The sequence below is a fragment of the Mus pahari genome, chromosome 2 (assembly GCF_900095145.1).
Source record: "Mus pahari chromosome 2, PAHARI_EIJ_v1.1, whole genome shotgun sequence".
NCBI lineage: Eukaryota > Metazoa > Chordata > Mammalia > Rodentia > Muridae > Mus > Mus pahari.
The window spans coordinates 43,568,613-43,593,134 of NC_034591.1; the positions used below are offsets into that span (position 1 = coordinate 43,568,613).

General features: G+C 38.2%; 1 protein-coding gene across 13 annotated transcripts in view; it reads right to left on the reverse strand.

The window, feature by feature from the left end:
• The window catches only part of Cadps2 (calcium dependent secretion activator 2), a 518,996-nt gene that overhangs the window by 361,395 nt on the left and 133,079 nt on the right, over positions 1 to 24,522 (reverse strand). For all 13 annotated transcript variants that reach the window (XM_029533832.1, XM_021190679.2, XM_029533805.1 and 10 more), the window contains exon 2: positions 14,327 to 14,440. In XM_029533832.1, the coding sequence (XP_029389692.1) occupies positions 14,327 to 14,440 (114 nt within the window). The remainder of the gene's footprint in view (positions 1 to 14,326; positions 14,441 to 24,522) is intronic.

Genomic DNA, 24,522 nt, shown 5'->3' on the forward strand with positions numbered 1-24,522 from the left:
ATTAAACAAGGGAAAGGAGAAATTATAGAAGGAATCCATGGAAAACCTAAGAATACACTACACAAAATGTGTATTTCATGTTTATGGTTCAACTGAAATATATCACGCACATGAGATATGTTACTGGGATGGGAAATAAACTGAGAGTAGAAGGGGGGAAAAAAGCCTCTTGTCAAATATAGGAGGAAGTCTGTTCACTTTCAAGGTCGCAATATGCTGCTCTCATTCCATTCCAAATACAACATTCTAATAATTGGTTGAGTAATAGTAACTTACAATGCCATTGCTATTAAAAATATAATACAATAATAATTTTGAGCCTTTTCTAAGTGACTGCTACCTAGTAGTTTTATCCTATTTTTATTTTGTTGTTGTGAGCCTAACCTTAATGGTTGAAAATATCTCCAGTCCAATGTCCTATCTACATTTAATTCACTATAAGGCATGCAAATGGTATATATCCTATAAGAACATTATATGAGAAATGAGAAGCACTGGACCAGAATAACCTGTTAACATCACACAATATCTATCTATCTATCTATCTATCTATCTATCTATCTATCTATCTGTCATCTATTTACACCTATCTATTTAATGTCTGTATATGTTTATGGTAAGTGTATACATGCATGTGGGTAGGTGTGTCTGCATGGTTTAAAGCTGGGTATCTTCCTTAATCACTATCTATGGGTTAGACTACAGTGGCTAGTCAGCAAGCCCAAAGTGTCCTTCCATCTTCACCTCCCCAGTGCTGAAATTACAGGCATAATCACCATGTCTAGCTATGTCCCATGATCACCTGAGCTCAGGTCCTTATGCTTCTTCACAAGGACCTTACTGACTGAGTTACCTCCTCAGCATCTCACAGCCATTTATAAGTGGATCAACCACTATTTGACTCCACTGGCTATCTGAATGTCTTACTTCACAAGTACACTTTTAAAACAACCATGTCCAGATAGTAAATGATTCTTTTCTTTCCTTTTTTAAAGATTTATTTTATTCATATGAGTCCATTGTAACTGTTTCCAGATGTACCAGCAAAGGGTATCATATCCTTTTACAAATGGTTGTGAGCCATCATGTGGTTGCTGGGAATTGAACTCAGGACCTTTGGAAGAGCAGTCAATACTCTTAACCACCGAGCCATCTCTCTAGCCCATAAGTGATTATTTTCTATGCTGGATTCTGGCCAAGAACATTTTAGATGCTAGAGTTAATTTTTCCTCCCCCTTTTATTAAAAACAAAGTAAATCTTTTAACTCACTGCATTAAACTTTTTGAAGTTTTCCAACAAACACTAAGTACATTCCATGTGCAAATGCTGGAATACTATTCAAATCATCAACTATGTGTGGATCTGTTTTATTTATAAACTTAAAATTATGAAATATTTATTTAAATCCCTGGGATTTGTTCTATTTTTCAGGACTTTTAATGCTCGGTATTTTTTGAAAGAATCAAATGAGCAGGGTATGATGGCACACTCTTGGATTCCAGTACCCCGGAATGAGATGCAAGCAGATATGAGTTTGAGGCCAGCCTGGTCTATAGAGTGAGTTATAGGGCAGCCAGGACCACTTAGGGAAACGCCACCTTGAAAACCCAACAAATAAAGTACTCAATAAAAATATTTAAATACTTGTTCATAAATAAAAGAATGATGTATTTTTTTGTTCGATCTTGACGACTCTTAACACATTAGATAATCATTTCCTGGGGCTTCTGAGACAAAGTGCCAGAAAATACACAACTTGATAGGAGAAGAATCCTGGATTTTATTAGAAATCAGGGTGGCCAGGTCATAAGGAATGGAAAGTGAAGGCTAGATGGATGCCCCAGTGCAGGGGAATTCGTGGGCAGGGAGGCAGGAGTCGGTGGGTTTGTAAGGGAATACCCTCATAGAAACAGGGAGAGAGGGGATGGAATAGGGGGTTTCCCTGGAGAGGACCGAGAAAGAGGTTAACATTTGAAATGTAAATAAAGAAAATATCCAATAAAAAACAAATTTAAAAATATTCCACATTCTCTAGTCATCAAGGAAATGCACATCAAAACTACTTGTTCTATGCCCCAGTATAGGGGAATGCCAGGGCCAGGAAGTGGGAGTGGTAGGTTGATGAGCAGGGAGAGTGGGAGGGGATGAGTGTTTTTGGAGGGGAAACTAGGAAAGGGGATAACATTTAAAATGTAAATAAATAAAATATCTAATAAAAATAGATAAAACAAAGAAATTACCTAATATACTTGTCAGAATTGTTAACATCAATATAACAAATGACAGCTCAGGACAATGTTCAGCTTCATATGAAACACACACACACACACACACACACACACCACAGCCAAAACAACAAAACAAGCAAACCAATAAGCAGGATAGCTAAAACAATCCTTAATAAAAGAACTTTTGAAGCTATCACCATCCCCAATTTCAAGTTGTACTACATAGCTATTAGTAATAAAAACTAATGTTGGCACAAGACAGACATGAACAATAGGAATGAATTGATGATACAGGCATCAATACACATACCCATGGATTTATTTTATAAAGATGCACACACCTGTTTTTGTTTTTGCTTTTGTTTTTTAAATAAAACACACACCTTTAACAAATGGTTCTGGTCAAACTGGATTTCTGCATGTAAAAGAATGAAAATAGACCCATACTGATCAACTTGCACAAATGTCAACTGCAAATACATCGAAAACGTCATACAGTGAACCTGATAGAAAAGAAAGCAGAGAACAGACTTGAATTCATTGGCACGGGAAAAGACTTCTGAACAGAATTCCATTAGCAAAAGTACTAAGATTAAAAAACTAGGAACCTCAGGAAACTGTAGTGTCTGCATAGCAATGGCTACAATCATTTGTACAAAGTAGCAATCTACAGAGTGGGAGAAGATGTTACCAAGTACACACTCAATGGAGGACTAATCCCAAAATGCATAAAGAACAAGCAAAGCAAGGCAAAACAAAAAAACAAAAAACAAAAAAACAAAACAAAACTAGACATCAAGGAAACAAATAACCCAATTTTAAAATGGTTTACAGAACTAAACAGAGAATTCTCAAGGAAACTTAAATGACTGGGAAATACTTAAAGAAAATGTTCAACATCCTTAGTCATCAGGGAAATAGAAACCAAAGCTATTGTGAGATTTCCTCTTACACCTATGGGAATAACTAATATCAATAAAGCATGTGACAGCTCATGCTGGTGAGCATGTGAAGCAAGGAGATCATTCTGCCACTGCTGATGGAGATACAAACCTGTACAAGCCATGAACATCAGTGTGGTACTTCCTCAGGAAAAGGGGGGATCAAACTACCTCAAGATCCAGCTATACCCTTAAGACATACACCCCAAGGTCACTTCAACCTTTCACAGAGATGCTTGCTAACCCACATTTATGGCTATTCACAATATCCAGAAATTGGGAAAATCCCAGATGTCCCTCAACAGGTGATTGGATAAAAGAAAACGTGGGACATTTACCAAATGGAATATTTCTCAGGCATTAAATAAATCTCCCATGAGCATGGATTGGCAGTATTAACAGTAAATGTGGGCATTTTACTAAAAGTAATCTACAGATACATGCACAGGGCAGACAGCAGTCTATACTGGATGGGATCCTACAGCTGAAAGAAGTGGATACAATCGTCCTTCCCTCCCCCAGACACAAAGTCCAAGCGATAACCTTTTGGAAATGAAAATTTACTTTCCTCCCAGGAAGGGGTTTAGAGATGAGGTTTCTCTGTGCAGCCTTTTCTGCCCTGGAATTTTACTCTGTAGACCCGGCTGGCCTTAAATTTACAGAGATCTTCCTGCCTTTGTCTTGTGCCACCACCACACAGCTTAATTTTATATTATTTTTTATCTATATATTTTTCTTTTTGTCTTTTTATTCAATAGGCCCTTTATGTCTCCATTATGACTTCCAGTTTTAAGTGCTCTGTGGCATTCATGAGTGTGGGAAGAAGTGGGTCTCTTGTTCCTTGTGCCTTCTTTTAGGCTCTTTTCCTTCTATTTGTTTGTTTTGTCCTATTCTGATGTCTTACTTTTTGTTATAACATATTATATATTACATGTGTTATATTTATTAAATTACTTCCCCATAGAAGCATATTTGTTTTCTAGTGTGAGACAGAAAAGGAGAACCGGAGAGTGGAAATGGGGAAGAACTAAGGAGTTAAAGGGAAGGGGAACCATAATCATGATATATTCTGTGAGGTGAGGAAAAAAAATCTTTTCAGTTTATAAAAGGGAAAAACAAATAAACAAACAAAAACAAACAAACAAACAAGGAAAAGAGCCTGTCTACAACATGATCTTATGAAGGCATTTTCCCTACTCTCAAATGGCCCTAACCTGTGTCAAGTTGACATAAGATGCCAGCACAACAGGTGAATGCTATTTCAACCCACTATAGAGAAAGTTCATGTCAGCAGATGGTCTAGCAGGCAAATGGTCCCTACATCACCCAAAGGCCATGAGGTAAAAGAAGACACATCTCAATTTTCTTCCCAATTGAGGAGGTGCCTAAGGGGAGAGGCGGGGCCAAGGATATTAGTTTTCCCAGAGTACTGCTCCTTGGCAGCAACAGTGAAATAGAGGACCAGAAAGTGAAATCAAGAAAAATTATCCAAAGGCAATTAAACAGAATTTAGTCTCCACTAAGAATACCCATATGACTAACTCTATTAGAAAACCATACATTTCTACAGCATTTATATGTATTTTTCCTGTTTTGAATCATCCCATTAAAGTGTCACCTTAATGGGGCTTTATGACAAATGAAATGGTAAAAACATTCTCTGTAGCCAGAATTACGTGTACGTACCTTCATACTTTTAAATTCAGGCTATGTCGGATCTTACACTGTATTTTCAGAATTTCTGACAGTATCTATCACTTTTTATCATTTTGAATTAATTTTTCAAATAGGCTCGTCAAAAACCAATTAGGAAATTACCTGCTCCTCTCAGTTTGGTTATACTTAGCAAGGCAAGGTGACAGATATTGAGTAGCAAAGCCTAAGTTGTCTGCCAACTTCAAAAATGTGTAAATTGAAGATCCAAACAGATAAGCAGACTATAAATAATTCTTAAGTTGTGAAACAGAGAAAGTAAAAGGATGAAACAATGCGAAAGCTTCACAGGGAATATAAGACACACCGGCATTAAACCAAACCAGCGGTATCTTTTCATCTAAATGAGTACTGACCACAAACGACTTAAACATATGTGAATCAGCTCCATTGTTCTTAAATGTCATCTTGGAATTGGAAAGCTAATGAACTTCTACAGACCAAAGTAATTGTGAAAGTGAAGTCACTTCACTATGGGGAGAGCAAAGATTTCTCCGGGGTAGAAAATCCCATACAACATTAAGCAACTAAAAGCTATCTTCCTTATTGTTAAGTTAATGGGCCTTAAATTAAGAACGTATCTTGTAGAGGGCAAAATAATTTCCATCACGTAAAGTAGTAAAGTTACTGGGCGGAAGTTACTAAATCACTCATTGTCCCAGAAAAAAAAAATTCACTACTATAATGACCTTATTATTCCCCCACATCTCCCACCACATAATAGGGATGTAATCTTGGTTCTTTTCATTCTTGACATGCATTCTACCACTGAGTTATGAATCCAGCCAAAACCCCTTCATTCTACCTTAAGTATGTGTAGTCTATATCCTTCATTCTATTTTTAAAATCTCTCTCCCCCTCGTGTGTGTGTGTGTGTGTGTGTGTGTGTGTGTGTGTGTGTGTGTGGTGTTTAAAGAGGCCAGAAAAGGTCGTTGGGTGCACTGGCACTGGAGTTGCAAGTGGTTATGTTACCCTTCAAGTAAGATGCAAAGAGGCAAACTCCTGTCCTTTGCAAGGGCAGAAAATGAGCCATCTCTCCAGCTCTCATCCTTTATTCTAAAAGTCCACACATTCAGAGTTTACTAAGGTAGAAATGTCCCACATGTATTTCATGCAAGTGCCATTATACAATTTAACCATTATATCTTCACCACTTAAAAACTTCTATTTCATTATTCTCCATTATACTCTTCTATAGATAGAAGTTTTTTTGACAGAGAAAAGATTATAGGAAAAGGAAATCGGGATAAGAAAGCAGACATGGGAAGGAAACTGGAAGGGAGGCAGACTAGAGTGTGAGAGGAGCAGAACTGGAATGAGAGGATGAGACGACATACCTGTGTCACCAGGACTGGGTGCCCACATGGAAGATGCTAGGTAGATCTTAAGAGCATAGAGACCTTCCAAGAGGGAAAGGATAACGAAAAGTAGGCTGTATTTATGTATCAGGAAATTGCTTTTTCTCATTGCTAACAGTCACTCACTCATAAAAATATTTAGTGCAATGTCAGTATAAAACCATTGTCAGGTGCCTGTTCAAAAGGGACACACACACACACACACACACACACACACACACATGTAAACACTTCACCCTTTCTCGTTCCACTCAGATGCTGTGTTTTGTACATCTTGAATGTCACCCCCAAACACGTGTGTCAAGCTCAGGCCCACTGTGGGAATATTTGAACACGGTGAACCTTTAAGAACAGGGGCCCAGAGGAAGGTTATTAGGTCAAGGGGCAACTTTCATTTGAAGCGACTTGGGTCATTCTTATAAAGCCTTCTGGGTAGGTCCTCAAGGTTCACCTGTGATTTAAGGAAAAAAAAAAGACTCAACAGACATAAGAAGATGGAATTAATTTCATCCATTCTATCAGATCACCATGGACTAAAGCTGGTCTTTTTATTTTATTTTATTTTACTTTTTATTTTTTCTAGACAGAGTTTCTCTGTGCAGTCCTGGCTGTCCTGGAACTCACTCTGTAGACCAGGCTGGCCTCCAACTCAGAAATGACTCCTGCCTCCTGCCTCCTGCCTCCTGCCTCCTGCCTCCTGCCTCCTGCCTCCTGCCTCCTGCCTCCTGCCTCCTGCCTCCTGCCTCTGCCTGAAGTGCTGGGATTACAGGCGTGCACCACCAATGCCCAGCCAAGCTGGTCTTAAATAACAACAGAAAGCCAACATTCTCATGGAAGCTGAACAACTCTCTACTCAGTGATAAGTTGGCCAGAGAAGAAATAAAGAAAAAGTAAAGATGTTTTTAGAATTTAACAAAATTGAAAGCATAGCATACCCAAACTTATGGGACACAATGAAGGCAGTGCTAAGAGGAAATTGTTTTCAATTACTGGTGAATAGATACTCAAATACTGAGTAGAAGTATTTGAGAAGAAGTAAAGAAAATTTGGATAGGATAGTAAAGCTATCAATCAAAGCTATGAATCATTTTAAAAATTAAAACCCAAATGTATACTGAAGTGAAAATATAGCATTGCCATTAAGTTAATACATATCTGGTCACAATTTTTGCTATTCAAGAGTTCATACCAAATACTAAGTGGATTTCCTTCTTTTCTAATGATTCCATTCATTTTTAAATGTATTTAATCCTTTAAAGAATATTGAGATGATAGTATCACTTCATAGTTATCTGCTTTAGAAATTTTGATATTTAAGAGAGGAATTTTATGGCTATCCCAGATATTTTGATAGATAGATAGATAGATAGATAGACAGATAGATAGATAGATAGATAACTTGAGACTCTCTCCCTCCTATTGGGTTGCCTTGTTCGGCTTCGATATAAAGGCTTTTGCCTTGTCTTATTGCATCTCATTTTGTCTTGTTGGGCTGTCATCTCTTGGAGACCTATTCTTTTCTGAAGGAAGAATGGAACTGGGGAGGGAGGGAGATGCTGGGACCTGGGAGGGGTGGAGGGAGTAGAAACTGTAGTCAGGATATATTGTATGAGAGAAGATTCTAGTTTCAAAAGAAAAGGAAAAATTAAAAACCATCCATTCCCTTTCCTTCTTTTATATTTGGAGATTACAACATAATTACATGATTTCTCTGTCTCCTTTCTCCCTTTGAACTTTCCCATATACTCATCCTTGTTCTCTTTCAAATTCATGTCCTCTTTTATAGTAACTGTTGCTGTATGCATATATGTATATGCATATTTACATTTATATATTCCTAAATATAGCCTGATTAGCCTGTTTAAGGTTAACTGCATGGATGTTTTTATGGTTGAACATTTGATGGTGGACAACCAACTGGTGTGTTGGTGTCATAAAAACTAGGCTTTCAGTCAACATTTGGATGACAATCTATATAGAAGTAATTAAATTCTATAGTGAAATCAATAATGTACTGACAGATGGATGATCAATGACTATCTAAGCTATTCACAGTGTCAGAGATTTTATGTTATCCTTCTCATGAGCATTCTGTTGTTAGTTTTCTAACTAAGGGATATAAAAGATTTAAATATAGTAAGAGGAGACCAGTGCCTCTGATTAATGCTAACTGGGGTATACATGATTTCCTTCAAACTAAATCAAAGCTACATGTCAGTAGAAGATATGTCTTGCAAGAAAGATTAAAGCAAGTTCGTTTAAAAATAAACAAACAAAAAACAAGATCCCACCCATGAAACTAAAGAACAAAATCTTTAAAAACAAAAGCCCAATGATTTGATGCACTGCTGAACAAACGCTACTGATGATAAATAGTGGGAATCATTGCGCAGACCCTGGGGTAACATCTGGGCCAATATAAAACTTCCTGACACTTCTGAGAACAAGGAAATGGGATCATTTGCTCTTGTGACTCAAAACTTGGAAACATTAACTCTAAATTCAGGGAGAAAAGTAGTGAAGTAGAAACTACTCACCTAAGACATTCTTGGTAGAATGTGGAAGAGAATTAAACTTAGATGATAAAAAGAGACAAACTTCTGAAGAGAAAATACCAAGTTACACGAAGACTGAAGGACTATCCTCATCCAATGAAACATGTGACCAAACAGGGCTCTCTCCAGGGACCTAGCAGTGTCCCAGCTCAGAGATCCACTGAAAAAATGAAATGGTACTGAACTGAGTTAATGACTAAGAGGGTCTAAGAATCCAGTGGCTATAAACACTATTGAAAAAAATCATAGATACACAGTAGCACAAAAATCTCCATTTTTGAAGCAATGCCAAAGTACGAAAATAATATGACATCCCGTAACAATAAGCATTTTAAATGTGCCCCTGTGCTCACCCTATGCTGGTGCCGAGTGTGGCAATTAGGGAATGCTACTCTGAAGCTATCTGCACCTACTGCTGCTCTTTACTGCTATTTGCATTTAGTGTCTATACTGGGGACTAAATGGAGGGGGTGAACAGCCCGCTCCCCTGCTATAAAAACGCAGAATGCAATGAATTAGACAAATGTGCTACACGGACCTGGAAAATTCATAAGCTCGGTTTATTCTAAAATTGCTTAGAGATCGATTCTGAAACTATTGGTTTTCTCAATTATTGTCAGATATTACTTTCATATGCACATCACTTGGTCTACATTTAAAAGACGAATGTCATCAATAATTCAAGTGACTACACAGCCCACTGACAGGTAACATCAACCTAGATGCTCTAAACAGCAATGTGATTCTCAGACATAAAAGCACATTCTTCTAGACTCTTATAGATGCCAACCTTAGCATATACAAAAAAATATGATGGGAACTCAAACAGCTAATATCAAAAGTAACAAACACAATGCGATCTGCAGAACTCAGTGCAAACCTGAAATCTCATTCCTCATTACCGGTTGCTGGGTTTCATCTCTGAGTGTTCTGACCTTATTTTTCATCCCTCCTGCCACAAGCTGCCAATCTTGGTTTACTTAGGGATCATCAATTCTCCGTGAATGCCTCTTTCATTGCATTATTTCAAAGTTCAAAATGAGATTTTTGACAGGTCAAATGCTTTCTAGAGTATGCAAAGTCAATCTTTCTATTTCAGTAAAATGACAGAATTTCCATTAAAACATTTAAATGTTATTTTCCAGTCATTTCCCTTCTGGCTTGCATACGAAAGACTTAGGAACATGTGCTATATAAAGTCTGAAAAGGGTATGGAAATCGCGTAAGAAAAACAATAGAAAATAACAACAACAAAGCCTTTAAAAGCTCCTAATTCTCACGCATTAGCAGTGATAAACATAAATGTGCTGGAGGGGAGTGAGTCAGACCGCAGATCATTTCTGTCAAAAGAGCCAGCTGCTCAAGTCAAGCCCTCTGTTACCTGAACTAAGAATTAAAGAGGCGAGTGCCATGGGTTGGATATCTATTCTGGAGGTAAAGAATTGAGCTATAGTCCTGCATTGTTCCTCATATTTTAGAGATGAGAGATCATTTGACAAAGGAATGGATAAGTGCACAGAACAACATTGAATGTCGGGAGCACTATACAACTGGAAGGGGTTCTGAAGTCATCTTTCTCCTGCTACTGATGGGGCAAAAACCGTCCATAGCAACAACCTGAGTTATAGCAGATGGATGTAGAGTGGAACCTGCATTCTGCACAGCTACCATCCAATGGAGGAGGAAGCTAGGATTAAGAGAGGATATCCCCTAGGGGTCATCCAGGATTCACGAATAAGAATATAGAATCCAAAGGAGACCAAGTGGAGTACCCAGTTGTCATGTAGTACATCACTGTAGGAAGTCAGGACAGAAAGTCAAAAAGAGCAGGAATGTAGAGGCAGGGACTGATGCTGAGGCCATGGAGGTGTGTTGCTTACTGGCTTGCTCACCATGGCTTGCTTACCCTGCTTTCTTAGAGAACACAGGGTCACCTGTCAAGGGATGGCATCACCTACAATGGGCTGGGCTCTCCCCATTAAACTGTACAGACTTGTGTACAGCTGCACCTTTTGGAGGCATATTGTCAACTGAGGTTGCCTCTTTTCAGATAACTCTAGCTAGTGTTTAGTTGACATAAAACCGCCCAGTACAATTATCTAGCAAAAATTTATTACTTCTTTTAAAACAGAGTCCTTGAAGGCAGACCTAAGCAGAAGTCTTCTAAATCCCCATTGTTGAGTCCCTGTTGCAAATTAAAGAATGAGTCAAATTTGAGAGTTAAAATTTTGAAGTGGAAATGTTTATTTACAAGTTTCATATGAAAAAGACACTGAAATTATGTTTTAAATTATTGTAGGACTTCTCATTTTCCTCCCTATATAAATGTAAAAAAAAAAAAAAAAAAGAGTGGCCAGTAGTGGTGACCACAGTGGGAGTGAGGCTGTTTATGCTATTATTATTATTATTATTATTGGTTACTTTTTGTTGGTAAGGTAAATACCAGGACCAAAAGTAACTTGTGGAAGATAGAGTTTATTCTCATACTGATAACTCTGAGGAGGCCATGGCTGAGAGATCACGTGTCTCCATACACCTGCAGAAAGCGTAGAAAGCTAAAGGGAAGTTGGCCAAGCTACAAGTTTAAAGCCCTCTCCCAGTGACCTGCTTCCTGTAGGAAGGCTCCATAGCCTCCCCAAATAGAAACACCAACTGAGAACCAAGTATAGGAGCCTATGGATGGCATTTCTCATTCTAATCACAATATTCCTATGGTTATTTTTAAAAAAATGTAAATGAATCTAACTCTCACCCAGTCTTTGGAAGGAGAAGAGAGTAAGTATGGTAGACAAGCCATTTAAATCCTTTGTGAGAAACTGCAAATCAAGTCACCCTGATTCGCGCTCAGGAGGAACACAATGGATATCGCCTCTACTTCACTACAGCCATTCATTTATTTCACCAGCATGGCTTATGCAAATGCTTTACTAAACTTCACTTCCTTTGTATTGTGCTTACTTAAAAACAGATTATGCTAAATGGACATAAGTATAAATCACTCCCTAAGTTCTTATTCTATACCCAATAATTAGTGTGTTTCCGACTTCTCACCAGAGAAGGTTCTCTCTGTAGTAGATGATGATTAATAAGGATCCACAACTTGTCAACATTCAGAGAATGAAAAGCTAGAGGATGTTTAACTCTAAATGGGAGACGAATCTCAATCATGTCTCCTGAATCCAAGGCTTAGGAGTCGCCGCAGAAGTAGAGATGAAAGATTCTGAGAGTCAGAGCTAGTAGATGTCTTCAAAACTGAGCATTTACCAGACACAGTAATTTTGTTGCTCACATGAACTTACAATGACTGTAATTACATGCACAAGGCCAATACAAGAAAAATTCATCAAATCCCTGTATAGGCACAGGAGGGGCTCAGAAATTCCACCTCTTACTGAAAGATACTGACAATGGATGACTACTGAAGGGAAGGACAGTGTTCTTTTGCATGCTATCCCCAAGGGTTATCCATACTCCAGGAGATGGACAGTCCTACACTCCTGCACATACAGGAACGATTAAGTGGATTAAGTGAACTTAAAAAAAAAAAAAAAGAAAGAAAGAACACACAAAGTTGGGAGGAAAAGTGCTGAATGAGACAGAGAAGGAATTGGAGGTAAAGGAACAGGCAGTAGATTGAGAAATTTTATACATATCCAGCCTAGGATAATATCAATTCTGCATTATGACCATTCAAACAGTGTTATTCCATTATTCCTTTAATTTGTAATTCTCTGGCAATAGTTTGTATCCTTCATTTTTCTTTGATCCCTATGGGTGGTATCAAAGTTGTGGTCATCTTAATCTGTTTCATTATTGGTGAATTCTTGAGTTCTCCACATATGTTGGATACTAATCCTTTATTAGGCATGTCTTACAAGCATTTTGCCAGCCTATGCTGTGAAATTAACCCTTCTCATTAACTCGGCAGAAACCCTTTCAGAGAAGATATTTTTTAAAAGTTCCATCAGTTGCTTTCTTTTTTTCAGGGATGGAGTCAAGGTCCAACCCAACGTCATACATATTTTTTTCTCTTTATTCTAGGAATTACATAGTGTTATATCTAAGTCGCTCACTTTGTGAAAGGTACAAATTCCAAGTACATATTAACTCTTTGCACGTGGGTGTAGACTTATTCCAGAACATATGTTCTGGAATGACTATTATTTCTCTACTGTACCATAGCTGCTCTCTGGTCGAATGTTATTTTATAGTAGTAGTATGTTTCCAGGTGCTCCATTATGCTTCCTTGATTTGTTTTTATTTTCACTAATACCTGCTGACCTGATGATTATAGGGTTCACTCTAAATCTTGATGTGATTTAGAAAAAGAAGACATCTATTTTGGAGTAATTTTAGATTCAGGCAAACATTATAAAGATAGTTTTTTAAAAAAAAAAAAACCTCATGCATCCATTGTTTTTCAATTACACCTTTCTCTTAGTGTGCCAGGCATATTTATCAAAATCCAAAATGGCCTCATTGATATTTTTTTTTTCATTGACACAAGATAGGCAACTTTCCTTGAAATCCATAGTGTTTTTTTTCTCTCACTACTTGCTATTGTATACATATATATAACTGTATGCTCACCTTTTAAAATTTGGGGAAAGATTTCATCATGCAACTCTCTAACTTTCAAGCTAAGATATAAACTCTATTTTATTAACATAGCCTGAGCTGAGATCAAGTTAGACAATATATCTGCTACAGCCCCAAGATCTTGGTCATATGACCTTGGTAAGAAAGACTTCAATAACTATCATGTGTTCCTTTAATTCAATATATACTTGTGGGCTGATACAGTAAGTAACATAATCTAAGCAGCAGCGTATTATGTTTTGTACAATAGTCCCTGCCTCAGGGAAGTTCAGAATATTATGATTCCACACTTTCAATTTTGCACTAGCCCAAGATATGTTGCAAGTCATGTTTCTTCAGACAGAAACATTTAAGGCATTTGCACAATGACAGAAACTCATTCTCCAAATGGCTCTGAGATGCTTAGGGCATAAGTGAACTCTCCAACTTAACATCTATGGGCACCTCACGGAAACAAGCAAATGTTAACATGTGAAAGCCACTCACAGGAAATACACACAGGATTCCCATTGGAGTCATAAGCTAAAGTCAGAAGTAACAGCAAGACGGAATTGGTCACATTATTCATTTAATAAGGAGAAGGCATTCTCTTGAAATTAATTAGTGCCCTTAATTATTATAAAGCCTAAAGAGCAAACTGGCATAAGATAGTAATTTACTATTGAAATCCTGATTGAAAAGGATCATTTATGAATGCGAACCAGAAGATAGCTAGACTCAGAAGATGACTCTAAACACAACCTCGCAAACAATGTGAATCATTTCCAATTTTATTTATCTCTCAAAACCAGGCTGTGGAATTAAGCGTTTTTAAATTGCAAAATAGAAGCGAAATCCTTTGGAGAAAATCAAAAGCTCAAAGACTCCTCGCCACACCAGTGAAATGGTCTTAGAGAGCACCACAGTTCCCGAAACAGCTCGGTAAACTCACCTCATAGTAACTCCGGACGGCATTGCAGAAGGCTTCGTCAGCTACTATCTGAGTTTCTCCGTTGAGGAAGGCCTGGAACCGTTCTTTCAGTAACTGCAACTGTTGTTTGTTAAGCTACAAGAAAAACAAACAAACAAGCAAATGAATGAATGAATGAATGAATGAATATATAAATCACCTGATACATACAAGTATCAAAAGTTACATTTGAAGCAATGTAGATTTGATTGCATACCAAATTACCTTTGTAGTCACGGTGAAATATCTTACTGTTTGTGTTTATGAATATTTTTTTAACCAAGTGACTTCCCTGCTTTTCCGAATGGAGATACAGACTTAGACTCCAAATGTCTCCCCTACACGGAGTCCCTGGTGTTAGGTTCCAATCCCTATGCAGAGACAGGGAAAAATCTAAACATTTTCTGGGAGACTGGCTGACGTATGAAATAGTGCTGAATAAGCAAATCAAAGAGGGCAAGAACTTAGAAAGGAGTAGACACCCTTTGGGGGCAAGAGGCAATAAGCTGTAAAGCGCTAACAGACAGAAGGGACGCCTGACAAACGATCTTCTGAAAAAAAAAACAAGTGCTGGCTTCTGCAAGTTTGAATTCCATGAACAAGCACACTTCAAATGCTGGAACTGAAATAAATGGAGCCATGAACAGATGACAAGTTCAGGCAACCAGAGATCCAACAGGTAAACTGGGAACAACTCAAGCCCGCTGGGAGAACATAAATGTGTAACCCGATTCAATCAGCACTGGAAACACATCTGCCATCACTACTGGCCATCGTAACCACTGGGGTTAGCTTAGACTCACATTACGACTCACCCGTCACGCCCTTCAGTCAACTACAACAGTATCAGCTACAGAATTTAAAGCTCCACTGCAAAATAAAGATAAGGTGCCTCTTGTTTTAAAAAGTTATACTTAATTTTATGATAGCACGAACAGAGATTTTAAACCCAGTACAGGTCCCTGAAAACATTTGTCTCAGTTCCCCATGTCCTTTCATGAAGGAAGCTCATCTTCATTGCACATGTACACGAGCAAACACACACGCACACACAAGGTTGGCAAATATGGCCTGGAGGAACAGAAATGCTATGCCTAGGTTCAACTAGAACAAGGCAGTTCTGTGAATAGTAGATGTTGCAACACATAATGACCAGCAAAGCAGTGTCGCCTCTGTTCCATCCCGCCCTGATTAGACATGTTGGAGGACTTTGTCACGATGTGGAGCCTATAGAGGGATGTGAAGCCATGCTGTGGAAAAATGATTAAAGGATTAGAAAGCTAAACAAACCAGTATGATTTGGCTTCAAAAAGAAAGCTGGTGTGAAATAAGTTTAAACCTTCTCAAAGGGCTTATTAAAATGCCATTCAAATATGAGGGAGACAAGCTCTTTCAAAAACTGGATTTTATTTAGGAGTCTAACAAACAAGAAAGCTTGAAATGAAACTGTTCTGGTACTAACGGGCTAATAATTAAGCGTCCTATTGAACCCAGGTGCTAAAAAAATGACTAAAATGTTCTTACTCTGAGGACTAAATGATGAAGATGGTCCATTTCTTTACTGAAGTTACTGCCTTCGTTTTAGAAGCTAGCCTGGATGAAGTACAGCAACAAGGAACATTGGCATTAAATTACAATCTCTGTTCCCCTAACATGAAGAAAATAAAAGCAAGCACCTTTTATATGCATGTGTACAGGCAACACAAAGTCAGTCTACCATTTTGGCCTTCTAAGGATAGCTCACAGAAAGGACCAAATGGAACTGGAGCAATGACTGCTTAGTGAGAGGAAACTGATAACATGTTTGTTCCCAAGCCAAGGCAGTCACAAGAAAGGGCTTCACCTTACACATGCAGTGACCAGTGAAACTTGAAAGAATGGCAGTGACACAGAAGAAACTTTCATAACCATTTGTCCCCACTCCCTTATTCACTGAAACGTTGCTTTGTGACAAATAAGTTGCTTCTCTTTCAACTTTCTTCAGTCCAAAGGATTTTGTTATTCTGCTTAGAAATGCCTCTAAAATATGATCTTTGCAATTTCTACTTTATCTCTTTATTTGTGAGAATTACTTTCCAATAATTATGGAATGGTAAACACAAAGATACTAACCACAGAAAGGAGGCTGGGAAAAGTCATTGACACAGAAACTCCAATAAGCCTGGTGCAGTTCTAAAAACGTGCACAAGTACGTACCTACATATCAAGATCCAACCTCTCCAAATAAGAGAATTCTAATACTGTTACATTGTTGTTTTGGTGGTGTATAAGTGAATAATATATATTCAAAATTGAAAGTGCAAAGTTTAATGTAAAGGTTTAATGTAAAGCTCCTTACCTTCCACTTGACTATGGGTCTGGTTTATTTTGCTGTGTGATGGTTTTATTTGCAAGTTTTTCATGATATAGTTCATGAATTAACATCTTTAAATGAATATGCATATAAATAAAAGACATTACAGTTACATTTAAGAAATAAAAGAGCACCCGAAAGTTACAGTTATACAAGGAGTCGATAAAGTCATTTAATTAGCACAGAGTAGTTTTATCTCCACAGAGATGAAATGGGGAAAGAAAAATGAAATTAATCTTTAAATGCAGCTCCCAGAAAGTAGTTCCATAAAAGCATTTTCTATACTAAGAAACAGACTAGTTGAGTTGTATGCTGACTGAAGGGATGGAAAGAAAAACAACCAGAAATTAATACATACATAGCAACTCAAAATACTACTCGAAAAGTGATTTATATTTATTGAGGTCCACTTTTAACTACAGCCCAATTCTAAGGACTGGCATAAAAATAACTGTCTATTTCCCCAGAAAACCATAAATTGCACCATAATCACAATGATATGAGTTAAGTGAATTAAATATTTCAATATATAAAATTTGAACCAAATTAGAAAAAAACATGGGAGAAGCCCTTTATGCACACTGTGTGCAAAAAGCCTCTTTAGTTATGACTCAAAATTCTAAACTTCCATTAGATGAGAAGAAGCCTTCAAGATCAATATTTCTTGTGAATATAAATACAAAATCCTCAAGAAAATGTTGGAAAATTTGAATCCAATAGTTATAAAAATCAATTACTGAATCTGAACCAAGTAAGATTTCTCACAGTTGTGTGGTGCAACACTCAAAAATCAGTGAGTGTCACCCATCATGTAGGTAACAAGTGAATACAAGACACATGGTCTTATTAGGAAGTATAGAGAAAGCACTTAGGAAAATCAACATTAGCTCATGATCTTTAAAAAAGAGATTACCATGAACTATAAACATGAGGAACTCCCTAAATTCTATGTGTCTTTAAAGTTCACAAACCTAGACAGTAGTTGGAGCACATAGTGGTGAGACATGGATGAGCAGCTTCCAACCTAAGATCAGCTAAGTGAATGAACGCTCCACTGACCACTGCTTATCAAGGGGATAACGGAAATCCCAACTAACACGGTAAGAAAACAAGGCAAAAGAGGAAGAAATTAAGTGTCTTTCTTCACAGGTTATAATGAAGTCTATGAAAAAGTCCAAAAATAATAACAAAAAGTCCCTCACCTAATAATTACAGTATGGCTGAAGTATGTAAGAGTAATGTACAAAAGTTAATCCTTTCCTATATAACATCAATGAATATGTTTAATTTTAAATAAAATATACAAAATAATGTTTACTATCTCCAAGATGTAAAGCCTGAGTCAAAATCTAACAAATGGACAAGAAAAAATGTATCAGGGAAGAGTGTGAAAATATCAAAGACACCAAAGGAAACTAACTGGAAGGCTAACTCCAGTTCACAGGTAGGCAGACTTAATCTGTCAGGTTTTCCTGATTTGATCTTATAGATTAAAATAAAGCTCACTCCCCCCGCCCCCACCCCTGCTCCCCTACCCACCCACTATAGGGAACTTTCAGGATAGCATTTGTAATGTAAATAAAGAAAATAATAATAATAATTTAAAAAGAAATGTAAATGAAGAAAATATCTAATAAAATAAGTTAAAAAATGAAAAAAAAAATAAAGCTCACTCAAAATTATAATACATTGTTTTCTCGGCTTCAACAAACCAATTTTACTATACAGAAAAACCAAAGAACAGATATACTCACTGTGGTACTGAACTTAGGAACAGTGTTGCAGGACTGACACTACTTATCATCAATGTTTATGACTACAATAATCAGAAAACTGAAATTAATGAAAGTAGTACGCAAGCAGGTCAATGCAGTAGAAAGAGACCCAGAGAAGTAATATCAACCCATCTTTCACAAAGACACAAAGCCAATCAACAGAGAAAAGACAGTATTTACAGCAAATGGTATTGGGATATCTGGAAAGTTACGAGAAAAGATGTCTCTAGACAAATACCTTTCATTCATTACAAATATTACAAATATTAACTCAAAATAGATAACAAGTCCCCATGTACAAAGCAAAACTGTAACTCTCCCAATCTGAGGGAAAAAATTATATCAACTATATTTGATGATTTAATTTTGATATAAGAACAAAGCTATAAAATGAGATAATTGAGGTGCTAGATTTATTTAAATTAAAATTCTGTACTCTGTGAAAGACAGTATTAGTAGAATGAGAAGGTGAGCTATAAACCAGGAGAAAATACACAGTCAACATCACAGTTGATAAGAAACTAGTATCCAATGTGTACAAAGAATGCAAAAAAAATTCAACAATAAGAAAATTAACAGCCAAATTTTAAAATGAGTCAACGATCTTTGTAGTTGTCTCACCAAAAAGATTCACCAAAAACATCACACAGGCATATGACCTGATATTCCATGTAATCCTACTAGAGTAATGCGGACCCAAGTAGGATATAGACGCTACTTCAAACCTACCAAAATGAACCAGATACGGAACACTGACAGAGTCCCAAGTCCTGGTAGGGACAGAGAACAGTAGGAACCCTTGTTTGCTATCAATGGTTAAAATAAATAAATAAATAAATAAAATGTGGTGGAGATAATTTACCAGAGAATCTGAAATCTCAGAAAACAGGTTGTCACCATATAATCCAGGAATTTCACTCTTAGTATTTACTCAGAGTTGAAAACGTATGTCCCAACTAATACCTGTAAAACTGTGTTTCAATTTATGTTCCTTTAGTGGGTGAAGCATAAAGTATGTTACATCCTGAGATGTAGCATTATTACTCAACTCTAAAAGAAAGTAGCTACCAAATGAAAGAAAGACATGCAGAAAACAATATGAATTTTATTAAGTGAGAGACGCCCATCTGGAAAAGTCTCTGTCACTCCTACAGCATGACTTCTGTAAAAAAGGCTAAGCTACGGAAAGGACGTGGTCAGCAGTTCTCTGAGGTCAGCCGGGGAGTGATGCATGAATTTCCAAGGCACAAAGGACTCTTGGGAAATAGGCACTACAGTGATAGATACATTACATTATAAATTGATCCAAGCCTACAGAATGTACAGCATCAACAGTGAAGTCTATTATAAGCTAAGGACTCTGGAGTATAATGACACGTCAATGTCGGCTCATCCGTTTTTAACAAACGTGCCATTAGAGTAAGGGTGCAGAAAATATAATAGGCTGTGCATATGTGGACGCAAGAAGCTTATGGAAAAATCTATCTCACACTCAAGATCAATGTTACACCAGATTCAAAACATCTCTGAAAAATAACTGCTTAAAATATCAACAGTTAGGCTGGCAAGAAAACTCAGCCATTATGGTACTACTCCCCAAGCCTGATTACCTGAGTCCAATCCGCAGGAGGGTAGGAAAGCAGAGAAGCAACTCTAGACATTTGTTTCCTGATCTACAACACACACACACACACACACACACACACACACACACACACACACACACACACGCGCGCGCACGCGCGCGCGCACGTGCTTATGAGCATACACAATAATCATGGTAATGGTATTGGTGTAAATAAACAAATAAAATAAAAATTCATAAATGACCTTAAGGATAAATTCTGTAGGTTGAAAGAGTGGCTCATTGGTTAAGAACTTACACTGTTCTTGCAGGGAAACTGAGGTCATTTCGCAGAGACAATGTGTCAGGCGACTCACCTAGCTGTAACTGGAGCATCATGATATCCAACACACCCATCCAGAGTCCATGAGCAATGCACTCAAGTGAACACACACACAATTAATAAATAAAACAATTAAAACTGAAATTTTTTTCCTTTTATTGGTAACAGATTTTTTTTTCTTCACATAACATATACTAATTTGGAATTTTTTCCATCCACTCCTCCCAGTTCCTCCCCACCTCCCTTCCATTCTGATCCACTCCCTTTCTGTCTCCTTCTGCAGCCTTGCCTCTTTCCCTGTCCCTATCTCCAATGGAAAACACACATCTTTCCTTCTGATGTTTGTTCCCCCAATTCATCCCTTTTTCCCAGTTCCCAACTCCAGCATGCATTCCCTGGGAAACCTGCATGCCACTCAGGCCAGGGAAGTAGGTAATCTGACTGCACATCTTCAGGGCTCCCTCCTCTCCTCCAAATCCAATCCTCCCACATCCATCTCTGTAGCAGACCTTCTACTGTGCCCACCCCTCATCCTCAGCATACATCCCATTTCCAGTGGATCAGTAGATTCTCCTCCAACCGTCTCTCCACTGATACTCTTATCTCAGACCCAACTCCAGCAGGCTTTCTAAGGAACTGCACAGTCAACCTGACAGAAAAGCAAGCAGGCCAAGGAAGCAGGTCAAGCTTCAGATCCTCACTCTCTCTCCTCTCCTCCATAGCCAATCCCCCAGTCTCATCCTGATTGCTGTAGCAGATTTGCTGCTGTGGCTCCCCCCTTCATCTCTGTCCTCATTCCTGGGGACTACATAGATCATAATGGAGGAACACCCTGCTTTCTTCCCACTTGTGGGCCCTCTCACACCTTCTAACTTATCCTCATTCCTAAAAGTCATTTCTCAATACCTAGGAAAGCATTTTACCTGGAACTCCCAATGACAACACCTAGCAGGATCCCAGAAAAATTTCCTACCAGGCAACACATAGCTACCACACTGAACTAAGAACTGGAGAGGGCGACAGAAACCAAGGAACATAACACTCACCTAACACAGATAGGACAAGATAATCTATCCAATCCCAGATGCTTAGATGCCAGTGTAAAAACAGAATAAACAACAGCCAGGACAATATTTCTCTGCTAGAGCCCATCAAGTCTACCCCAGTAGACACTGAGTACTGTGACATAGCTGAAACACAAGACAAAAGACCTTAAAAACAAAATAAATTGTGCATTAAAAAAATGCCCTAGTTTCCTATGAAAAGACTAATCAGAAAATTGATAGTAGCAATTTGTATTCTAAAGAACTAATATCTAAACAAAAGGAGACTTCTAGAAACTCAAATAAGCCTGGCTCAAGAAAAATTAATAAAATGAATAGAAGAGACATTTCTGGGTAGTGAAACTCAAACGAAGTAAAAATGCCTCATCACCTGTAAAAGAACTCAATAAGCTATTTGAGGTATTTGAGAGCACTCACTGTTACCTCAAAAACAGTGGGCAATTTTGTAACCAATGAATATGTCCTTGGTATCAATAATTACCATTACTCGATGGCTGACAATACTAAAATGTTTGAATAAATGTAAAAGTATTTGCATTATTATAATTGCTAATAATAAAAATGGAAATGGTATAATATTTGTAAGTGGAAACAAATTTAAATATAACTCATTCAAATATGTTACCATATTAATTACACAAAATGAATACAAGAATACTCTTGTGTTCTGATATGAGATACTTTCAAAACATCTTGGGAAAACAACTTAGTATAATACAAAGAACAGTCCTTACTTCCCATGGGAGTATGAAAGTTTGCTTTTATATGATGAGAAAAAAACGAGGAAGACATGGTATTAGAAACCACACAGGTAGAAAGTACAGGAGAAAGTCTTTTTAACTTACAGGGCTTTATTAATTTGGGGATTTAAAGTCAGACACCATTATTATCTACTCAAAATTTACTAATATAGACTTAAAATAGACTGCAAGTCTTAGGATTTGTACTGCTGTTCTAAAACCACCATGATCAAAGCATTTTTGGAGAGGAAAGGGTTTATTTTAGGTTTCAACTCTCAGGTCACACTTCATCAGTCAGGGAACTTGGGGCAGGAACTCAAGCAGGGCAGGAACCCAGGGGCAGGGACTGAAACAAAGCCCATAGAGGGTTACTGCTTAGCTCTTCATGGCGTCCTCAGTCTTCTTTCTTATAGTACCCAGGACAACCAACCCAGAGCTTGCCCCACACAGAGTTGGCCCTCCCACATAAATTACCAATCAAGAAAATGCACCACAGGATGGTCTGGTAGGGACATTTTTTTTTCAGCTAAGTCTCCTTCTTCCAAAATGACTCTAGCTATGTCAAGTTGACATAGAACTAGCCAGCACACTATAACAGCAATTTTGCACATTTTAAAACTCAGAACAATTTCGATCAATCACAGCTGCCTTACGCCTATACAGTATGATTACTGGACACAAATCAACTGACGTTAAGTTTTCCTTTCAGGGGGATAATTTAGACATTATTATATGTGGTGACTTGAAAAGGTTTGGCCCCCTATAGACTCTTATGTTTGAATATTTGGCCCACTGGGAATGGTGCTACTAGGAGGTGTGGACTTGTTGGAAGGTGTGTGTCACTGTGGGGGTGGGCTTTTCTGTCTTCTAGGCTTAAGCCCAGCGTAGAGTTTGAGCCCACTCCTAGCTGCCTGCAGGAGTCAATTTCCTTTTGGCTGCCTTCTGTTCAAAATATAGAACTCCTCCAGCATCATGTCTGCCTGAACGCTGCCTAGCTTCCTGCCATGATGAGAATGGGCTAAACCTCTCAAACTGTAAGGCAGCTCCATGTAAATTTAACCACTCTGGAAATCAATATGGAGGTTCCTCAGAAAATCAGAAATAGATCTACCTGAAGGCCTAGATATACCACTCTTGAGAATATACCCAAAAGACGCCCCACCATGCCACAGAGGCACCTGTTCCACTATGTTCATAGCAGCCTTATTTGTGATAGCCAGAAGCTAGAAACAACCTAGATGTCCTACAACAGAAGAATGGATACAGAAAATGTGCTTCATTTACACGATGGAGTACCACTCAAGTATTAAGAATGAGGACATCCTGACTTTTTCAGCCAAATGGATGGAACTAAAAAATATCATTCTGAGTGAGGTAATTCAGACCCAAAAGGACATGCATGGTATGTACTCACTAATAAGTAGATATTAGCCAAAAAAAATCCATAGAGAATACACAAGATACAGTCCACAGAATTCAAAAGGTCAACAAGCTGAAGGGCCCAAGTGAAGACACCTCAGTCCCACTTGGGAGAGAGAAGAAATCAATCACAAGTGGGGAGGAAAGGATGGAGGGACTTGGGAGGGGATGTGGACAGTGTGGAGGGCAGTGAGGGGTAGAGGGGAACCTGATCTGGTATTGGGTGAGGGAAAAGAACTGAAGCCCTGAGGGCCATCAGAAAGAATATAAACAGGCAACCTCAGGAAATAGGAGGTTGGGGGGAACCCCCCAGAATGCACCAGAGACCTGGGAGGTGAGAGACTCCCAGGACTCATAGGGAGGGACCTTTGATGAAATGCCCAACAGCAGGGAGGGGAAACTTAGAGAGCCCACCTCCAGCAGGAAGACAGGGTATCAAGAGAGGGATGGGGTTGCCATCCCACAGTCATACCTCTGACCCATAATTGTTTCTGTCTGAAAGAATTACAGGGATGGAAATGGAGAGGAGCCTGAGAAAAAGAAGGTCCAGTGACAGGCCCAAAGTGGGATCCAGCTCAAGGGGAGGTCCCAAGGCCTGACACTATTAGTGAAGCTATGGAGTGCTCACAAAAAGGGACCTACCATGACTGCCCTCCGAGGGGCCCAACAAGCAGCTGAAAGAGTCAGATGCAGTTATTTGCACCCAACCAATGGACAGAAGCAGCTGACCTCTGTTATTGAATTAGGAAAGGCTGAAAGAAGCTGAGGAGAAGGGAGATTCTAGAGGAGGACCAGCAGTCTTAATCTGGATCCCTGAGATCTTTCAAACACTGGATGACCAAACAGACAGCATACACCAGCCAATATGACGCCCCTAATACACATACAGTAGAGGACTTCCAGGTCTGTGTTCATTCAGA